The sequence below is a fragment of the Aptenodytes forsteri genome, unplaced genomic scaffold, assembly GCF_000699145.1.
Source record: "Aptenodytes forsteri isolate BGI_AS27 unplaced genomic scaffold, ASM69914v1 Scaffold119, whole genome shotgun sequence".
NCBI lineage: Eukaryota > Metazoa > Chordata > Aves > Sphenisciformes > Spheniscidae > Aptenodytes > Aptenodytes forsteri.
The window spans coordinates 9,965,851-9,974,822 of record NW_008796165.1 but is presented as its reverse complement, the minus strand read 5'-3'; the positions used below and the strand labels follow the sequence as shown (position 1 = coordinate 9,974,822).

At 45.2% G+C, this 8,972-nt stretch overlaps 2 protein-coding genes across 2 annotated transcripts in view; one reads left to right on the top strand and one right to left on the bottom strand.

Moving 5' to 3' along the window:
• Positions 1-139: 139 nt before the first annotated feature.
• Positions 140-7,600, top strand: TTC4 (tetratricopeptide repeat domain 4). The gene is made up of 8 exons (XM_019474176.1): positions 140-304; positions 991-1,068; positions 1,866-1,990; positions 2,286-2,372; positions 3,261-3,475; positions 4,679-4,760; positions 5,868-5,950; positions 6,906-7,600. Exons 1-8 carry the CDS (start codon positions 154-156, stop codon positions 7,003-7,005), a joined length of 921 nt encoding a protein of 306 aa, XP_019329721.1. The 5' UTR covers positions 140-153; the 3' UTR covers positions 7,006-7,600.
• A 546-nt stretch (positions 7,601-8,146) lies between these two features.
• The window catches only part of TMEM205 (transmembrane protein 205), a 1,068-nt gene continuing 242 nt past the window's right edge, over positions 8,147-8,972 (bottom strand). Inside the window, exons 2-3 of the mRNA XM_009287495.2 lie at positions 8,689-8,852; positions 8,147-8,446 (exon numbers count right to left, since the gene is read on the bottom strand). Coding sequence (XP_009285770.2) covers positions 8,147-8,446; positions 8,689-8,852 — 464 coding nt within the window. The remainder of the gene's footprint in view (positions 8,447-8,688; positions 8,853-8,972) is intronic.

Below are 8,972 nucleotides of genomic sequence, written 5' to 3'. Positions count from 1 at the left end.
AGAAGTACAAGCTGGCGGTTGAGCTGGTTGGGGGGGGGGGGGGGGGGGGGGGGGGGGGGGGGGGGGGGGGGGGCCCCGGCCGGGGGAGAGGGCTTGGGGCGCCCCCGCTCAGGCCCTGTCCCCCCCCTTCCTTCCGCTGTAGAGCTGGCCAGGATGTACAAAAACGAAGGGAACGAGTACTTCAGGGAGAGGGACTACGGGAGAGCTGTCATCGCCTACACCGAGGGGCTGAAAAAGAAATGCGAGGACCCAGAGCTGGGCGCCGTGCTGCACACAAACCGAGGGGCCGCGCAGTTTTACCTGGGTAATGAGGTGTGCGCCATCCTGCCTCAGACAGGGCTGGGAAGGGGGCTCTGCCGTCCAGAGTTCCTTTTCCTCCCCGTTTCGGGTCTCCTTTTTGTTTACTTTTTTTGTGATACAGCATACTAAATGGCTTATTCATGAGAAAAAGACACCTTGAACCCTGAAGACCTGGCTCGCTAGAGCGCGGCTGCGTGCAGGGTTTGTGCTTTGTTCGTTGCAACTATTACCAGCTGCTCAAGCCTTGGCTCCAGGAGAGGGCAAAGCCAGTGGGTTTTGATGCTGAACAGATTCACGGGTGATTGGAACTACAGGCGGATGCCCTGGCCTTCAAAACCTGTTGAAGCAACACATTCTATCACTCCTTCCTGGCCGTGTCCTCCTCAAGCTACCACCCATCCTACCAACAGCATCCGTGCAGCAGGGAAGGTGTTCTTGGCCTTTTAATGCTGTTGTGTGTTGCAGTTGGGAAATGGTTTGCTCACAGTCATGTTACTTACCTCTCACCCGTCTGATGGATTCCTATCCTTTACTTCTTGCTCTTAGTTTGCTCTTTTTTCCTCCACTCGCCTCGCAGTGATTGTAGAAACAGTGAATTACAGTCTCTGCATAAGCTATTTTGTCACCTTGGGATCTGCTTGGATTTTAAATATAAATGAAAGGTTCTGAGCAGTGTTGCTTGCTTTATAGGTAACTACCGTTCTGCTCTCAGTGATGCCATCCAAGCAAAAAAGTTAAAGCCCACCCATCTCAAAGCAATCATAAGAGGTAAGAGTTAAAGCATGTGTTACTGCAGGAGCGCAAGGAACATCATTTCAAAACAGCTTTGAATATGTTAGTTTTACTGGTTACGCTGTTACTGTTAACAAGCCCTGGAATGGACTGTTATTAGATGTTGCTTTTGTTCACCGTGTGTTTCTGTGTGTTAAATAACTGTTTATAAACCTTAAATTACTGTGAATGTGCATCATACTTTGTTTCCAGACAGCATTCATTTCAGAAAAGGAAAGCAGTTACTGTACCAGATCTCTTCTCTTGTTTTGCTCTTACTCTTTCTCCCAGAAACAGAGCTCTACATTTTGGGTTGGATTTTCAATCAAAACACTGTGGTTTTGCTCTTCAGCTTCCACATCTGTCAAAGAGGCATGGGACCTGTTTCTACAGAACATAGCATAACTTTTGCTGCTTTCCACAGTACTCGTTTTTTGGGGTGGTTTTTTCAGCATTTCTCACTCCATGGAAATCACCACTTTATTTTTCCTTATGAGACAAATACCGAAATGTTAATTATAATGATAAAATTTTGCTTGTAACAACCACTTCTAGCATCATTCTGCTGATTTCTGTGAGCAAATGATACAAGAACTGCTGAAATATTTTAGATTTTCTTCTCAGCTGACCTGCTGGAAGTCTACGAGTGAACGTGACCCCGCAAGACAATAGCGTGTGCTGCTGTATATGCCTCTTGAAAGCACTAGGACTAATGCTGTCTTTATAACCACCACTTTGTGTAGCAGTTGTATACTGACTTCAATACTAGAAACTTAAAATCTTAATCCTTCCAGGAGCTCTCTGTCACATGGAGCTAAAGAATTTCTCTGAAGCAATAGCATGGTGTGAGGAGGGCTTGCGAATAGATTCAAAAGAGAAAAAGCTTGTGGAAATGAGAGCTAAAGCTGACAAATTAAAGGTAAATATTAAGGCAGTCTAGCATCTACAATGCTTGTTGCCTGCTTTGTGTCAAGAAGCACTTTGGGATCTTTGGTTGAAGAGTGCTCCATACAAGTTTCTATGTAGTATAATATCCCCAAACAGAATGGAGTGGTGGTTCCGCGTAGTGTGTGTTGTTGAGGTGTGTGGGGGAAAGAGCTGGAGGAGACCCTTCTGGAGATCTGAACCGATTTCTCCACTCATTGGCAGGGTAGAGCAGTGATGGGCACTGACTTGCTGTGTGTGATCATGGTACAACCTTTTCTTACATGTAGCGAGCTGAGGAGCGGGATGCAAGGAAAGCAAAAGTGATGGAGAAGAAAGAGCAGTGTCAAAAGGAAATTTTGCTTGCAGCAATAAAGGTGGGTCGGTGAGGGGGCTTGGTTTTGTGTGGTTTGTTTTGTTGTTTGTTGGGGTTTTTTTAAGAGCTCTCTTGTTTGTCTCCAAGAGGTTCTCATACACAGGCTTTTGAGGGCTAGAGCCAAAAAGCTGAGTTAAAACCATGATTCTCCTTATCTGCGTGGCTCTAGCTCCAGCTCCCAGGTTTCCATATTTCAGGTAACAACTAATGCAAAATACAAACCCAGTGTTAGGAGATGGAGTGAGCATCCAAGAGAGTGCTCTGGCTGCTGGGCTGCAGCATCGCACTGGCCCAATGAACATTGCTTCCTTTGCTGCCAATGAGCATTACTTCAGTGGAAGGATAGAAGACAACCATCCAGTAGGGTGGAGGAGAGAATCAATCCTGGATCCTCTCCTTCCTCGGCAAATGTTTGGGCTACATTAAAATATTTTGGGCTATTACGTAAATCCGATCTCCTCTTCTGCAGTTGTCTTTCCAAAGACAAGAGTGAGCTTTCTTCAGTTTTCTGAAAGAGTGGATGTTCTCGGGAGCTGGTGCATGTAGTTGCACCCTGAAGTTACGCCTGCTAGGTCCCAAAGAACAGGATCCCTTTCCCCCTGTTTTCTCAGGCTCTTCTCTCGGTATGCGGGCCTCTCTGGATTCCTACCTCTCCTCCTCCATTTTATGAGGAGTCTGGGTGTCTGGCTGAGGTTCTGGATTCTACTGGGAAGACGAGTCATCTGAGTCTGATACTGTAGGAAGGCCTTTGATGGCATGTTTAAGAGCTGACTCAATAAGAATGACACAATTTGTCCTTTTACCAACTGCTAATTTTTTGCTCTTATTCTCCCCACCATACCTGTTTGGTTTTTGGTTGGTTTATTTTTTTTTCCTTCCTCCCCTCCAGGAAAGAAATATCAAGCTGGTTTTTGAGCCTTCGAATGAAGAAGAGGAAATATCAGATGGCCTGGCTGAGATATCCTTAGATGGGTTCCACTCTGACAATGCCATGGGGGCAAAGGTGCACTTAGACGCTGATGGCAACCTGAAGTGGCCTGTCCTCTTTCTGTACCCTGAGCACGAGCAAACAGACTTCATTGCAGCTTTTCATGAGAACTCCAGGTAAATGCACTGTCAGCAGCATTCTTGCGTAAAGGAGATGTCTGAGTAGATGAGAACAGGCAGCAAGTGAAACACTGCCATGCTAATGAAGTAGTTCCAGATTTCTAATCTCATAGCTGACCCTGCTTTTGAGCAGGAGGTTGCACTAGATGACCTCCTGAGGTCCTTTCCAACCTGAATTATTCTATGATTTACGAATGCCGCTTTAAAATAGGAGGGCCAAGATCCTGACATCACATAAATTTACAGCACAGAGAAACTCGTCGTATTTAGCCAGAGTGATTAAAGGGGCTTGCAGTGCAAGCTTAGACCAGTGGCCAGTAATACCAGTGACCCGTCCGCATGCATGGATTTTTAGAGGTTCATTAAGGTGCTATTTTGAAGCCCTCCAAATGTGGGGCCTCGGAAAGAGGATTAAACTTAAAAATTATAAAAGGCTTCCAAAAGGGACCTCTCATAAGCACCAGTGGCCCCATAGTTTTCCTTAGGGCTTACAGCAGGCCTGACTGAAGTGCTGCAGACCTTTCAGACTATAAGCAAGTGACTGGCAAGGTGGGAATTCTACTTTCCTTGATGTTAACTTCAGTTTCTGATCTTGCAATGTTAAACAAACTTGGAATTTGAAACTTTTTATTTGTGGGGAGATATGTATTCCTCAGATCTACTAATAAGTTTAGGACTTAAAATTACAGTGCAAGCAGATTAGTAAAGTTGTGTTTCTCATACGGTAGTGTTCACTACGGCTTTTCATGACCAAAGGAAGTGAAAATGGGTTCTTAGAACAAATTGGCCACCAGCACTCCTGAAGTACCAAAATAAACAAGACTCTGACACACAAGCATATTCTGAGCACTCTGATCTGGTGAAGCGTGGTGCCAGCGGGACCATTTAGAAGGAAAATCAATTTTAGACAAAATGCAGGGTGTTTATTTTGACATCTTTTTCAGTGTGAAAATGCAAAGTTAAAAATAATTTGCTGTTGCACTGCTCAAGTTTGAAACCAGTAGCATGAGTTACAACAGGGCCTTGGTCTCATTGGGAAAGCAATGAGTTTGAAGGGAAGAAACTATTAGTGATCTAAACTTACCTTCAAGTCTACTGTCTAATTTGCTAATGTATTTTTACCATCATTCAAGTGCAACTGTGCAAATTATTGACGCTGAACTCTTCATCTAAGCTAACCAAGTGTATTTTGGCTTTTAGGTTTATTGATCATTTAATGGTGATGTTTGCTGAGTTACCTCCTTGGGATTTAGAAAGAAAATACCTTCCCGGCAATCTCGAGGTGAGAAGTTTGACTTTCCTTCTGTTTCAGGGTTGTTGTGTTGTGGGGGTTTTTTTCTGGAGTGAGACTGAGCAGCTTTGAGTGTATGAAGGGAATGGCATCGTTACCTGTTTACCATACACAGATGTGAAATAAGGATTTGGAGATCTACGTTTGTTTATTAACTCAAACATTTTCCAGATGTGCTGACATGGACACAGAATTCATTAATGAAAATGCAAGTTCTTTTGTCTTCCATTTGCGTTGTATTTGATAGAAGGGAATCTAAGCAATATCTATAAATACCATCTTTGTAACGATAATTAAGATTTAGACCATCAAGCTGGTAGGCTGCCAGTTTTTTACCTGCATTGTTGTGAAGTTGCTCAATACAAATAAGAAAATTTAAAAAAAAAAAAAAAGGTTATTTTCAGATCTAACTGGTGGTGCTTAAACACTTAATCCCATCAAGACAATATATGTCTATTAAGACTTTAGCACATGTGGGATGCGAGTTGGTTGTGGCTACGGCAGGTTTGGAGAATTTTTCAGAAATTGTACATAGAAGGATACAGATGTTTGTTTTTCATTTTCCACTTCAGTGTCACATGTGCCAGGCAACAGCGCAGCCCTTAGTGCAGCGAGCAGACAGGTCCAAAAGGACAGTGGCTGTGTACTTTACCAGGCTAAAAACCGGGATTATAGCTCTGTGTGTATGTACAGTCTAAGGCACAGTTGCTGGATTCGAATCTCTTAAATCTACTCTGTTTTGTTCAAATATCTTTAAACCTACTCAGTTTAGCTCATACCATTGCTGCATACCATACCTGTTAAAAAGCAGCCCGTAGATTTGGATTGCTTCTCTGGAAAGCACAGGAACAGCCAGTGTATTTTACTTTTCTGCTGCCCCTGCCATAAGAAGCTAAGCTGGTTTATACAGGGAAGACTTGGAATTTACACAAAACAGTTTCTGCATTGCTGAAGTTAGCATCTGACACAGTCGGTTCAAGGTACAGAAGTTTAATAAACCTCTAGTCGAGATACGGTGTGCTGTTACTGGACCTCAACAGCTTAGTAGTTTGCTTTCATGTATCTTAAGTATTTAATAACCCTCCCAAATTATTTCAGCTCTATTTTGAAGATGAAGAAAGAGCAGAAATGTACAAGCTGAACCCAGAACACACGTTGCTACAAGTGCTGCAGCACCAAAGGTGAGGCTGTACCTGTTCATGTCCAGAGAGAGCACGAAGGCAAAAAGTATGAGTTTTGGGCTTTAAGTGCAGTTTGTTCTCTGATTTAATCATCCTAATTCTTGGCATCTCTAAGTGGGGAAGGTGTAAAGCAGTAGGACTGCGTGGATTTTGTCCCTGGCTTTAGCGACTTACTTTTTTTTTTTTTTTTCTCCCCCCAAAAAATTTAATGACTCTTTCCAGGACTGGATGGAGTTGGGAAGGGGAGTTGGGCTACACACAAGCAGCAGTACAAAAGGGCTGTTTCAGATTCCATCTACACAGTGCTACTTTAACAAAAAAAAAAAAAAAAAGCAGCAGCATATAAAGAGAGCATGTTGAAGGTTAACAATGCTCTCACTGTTAATAATGCTGCGTGAGCAGCCCCCAGCACAGCATGCAGCACAGTTTTACTCTGAAACTGACTTTAAAGTGTTAGGCAGTTATTTAGAGGGAAGAATTTGCTGTTTGTGAAGCCAAAAAGTTATTGTAAAGCCTGTGCTATTAACTTGCACCATCTTGTAGCTAGCTGGAGAAAGCCTGCCGCACAGCGCTAGCGGCTTGGTCTGTCACAGTGGGAGCAGAGCTCTAGGTCCACTGCTGCGGGCTGTGTCTGAACTGTCACTCCATAAAACTCAGCAGCGTGCACAAGGCCTCAGATTTCAGGCTGTAAGGGCAGTTGCAAAAGAAACCTCCTTCCAGAGGGAGAATAACAGCTGTCTTAATTAGAAGTAGCTGTTGGGAGAAGAGTTGATTCATAAAACACTCCTCCTCAGATGTGTGTAGCCCTGGCTACGAAAGGCTCTGCTAATCAGCAAAAAAGCTTGTCATTGGCCTTGGGGAGGTCAGTCTTTATTGAGCTGGGCGGAAGTCACTCACTTTGCATGACACTTGGCCAGCTGCAAGGAAGCCAAAGGACTCCTTTTAATCTTTGCAGGTATTTTGTAAAGGCTGGGACTCCAACAGTTTTGGCATTTGTAAAACGTTCTCCTTTCTCTAAGAAGTACTTCTCTGGCAAGAAGGTGCATCGACTATAACGAGCAAGAATGAAACAAGAGGAACCCTGTGCAAGAGGCTGCTGTTTGTTATCCCAGCTACAGACTGCAGACTTCTGCTTGAACAAAAATACCTTGCACACTTCAGGGGAGAAATAATCTTGGCACACAGGGAAACTTCCAGGAAAGCAGCATAGGAGAATGAAGGGCTTACGAGAGGGGATTATTTGTTTAAAAAGAAATCCAGCTGGCTTGCAGAAGGTCGCCTCTATGATAGGCTGCATGTGGTTTTGAAATAAACCTGAAGCAGTGCCAAACACTGGCTGCAGTTGAAGCAACAGCAGCTGGGAATGTACTTACTTACCTGTGGAAAATCACTGATTTCCTTGGAGGTGGGCTGTAGTTGCTGGGGTTTGACAGCAGTGGGCTGGGGAGATACCTGCCTGTTGCAGCAGGACGGATGCAGTCAGATTCCTGCCTGGGATTAAGCAGCTGCTGTTTTTTCACCGCTTGGCTCTGCTGCTGGCCAGGGTAAAGCAGAGCTTTTTGTTCAGAGCAGTGTGTTTTACTGACCCTTCTGCTACCTTACTGATTGTCCTATATAACCTAGAAATAAACATGTCTATTTTAAGTAGACTGACTTCTGCCTAATAAATGAGACAATAATTTTTCTCACCTCATGAAATACTACAAGAGAATGACAAACAGTAATTCTAAACCCAAACATATCCACCTTATCCATTACACTAACTGGTAAAGCCAACATACAGGGTCTTCTGTGCTTCTGTATTAGCTTTCAGCATTTAATTAAAAGTAATTCTAAATCTCTCATTTCTTTCTCTTCTGCAATCTCTCAGTGATTGCAGAAATACACTGCAGTTTTAGACACATCTAGTGCATGGGGCATTAAAAAGCTGTTCAGCCATAAACACTTCTGCTTAGATCTCGGAGGATTTTTCTCACTCCAGAGCTGGATTCAGACAGCTCCGAAGAAAGCATTTCCATTTCGCTATTCCTAAATTTCTGCACCACGCACAAATACGGTTAAAAGTATCTCTATCTGAGGATGCTGAAATTTAATCTCCAAAGCTTAGGTTTACTTTACAACAAGGCAGCAGGATGGCTCCCTTTTCCCAGAGTGTTGGTTCTGGCCAGCCAGCCCTCGCCTTGCAGTGTCCTGCTCTCACAGGGCAGAGAGACGGGCAGCCAAGTAGTACAAGCTCAAGCCGTTGCACGCGATGCAGCAGAGGTTGCAGAGGGAGGACAGAGCCCGGTAGAGCGTGAGCTGCCGGGACAGCTGCCCGTAGCTGGGGTTGGAGGCACGCAGCTGCCTGCAGGACTTGCTGGCAAACAGCCCGACCTCCTGGCCGAGGCCATGGCTGCGCTCGACGAGGTGCATGTCTGCCACGATGTCGGAGGTGACCTGCCCGAACCACTGTGTGTTCAGCACAGAAGCAGCAACGCAAACAAAGAAGACGAAGATCTGCAGGGGAGTAACACCCACCGTGAACATCTCGCACATGTGGTGGATTAAATTTCTCCCCTAGCCCCTCTTAGGCACAAGGCTTGCTGCAATCTGGATGCTAACTGGTTTCTTTTAACCAGAACCATGTGTGGACCTCGTCATCGTTTGCAAACCAGCCTCAGTGGAGCAGAGCAGAGCGGGACCCCGCAGAGGAAGGGATTTGAGCTACGGCCAGCTCGCGTTTTAAAGCGGGAGGCTACCTGGGTCGTTTGTTCATCGCTGAGCAGCTCGCTGGGGTGGTACATGGCAAATAGAGTCAGGTTGAGGAAGGCACAAGCGGAGCCGATGTGGAAGTAGTAGGGGAAGAGCTCCTGCTGGATGAAGCCATAGGTGTGGCGAGGGAGGCGGCTGCCCATCACGAACCCTGCAAGGAGGGAGAGCGGGTAGGTCCTGGGGCAAAGCCCCCTCCCCTGGGCCTCCCCCGGGGCAGAGACCCACGGCAGTGAGCCCAGACCGCAACCTACCATCCACAAAGGTCACCCAG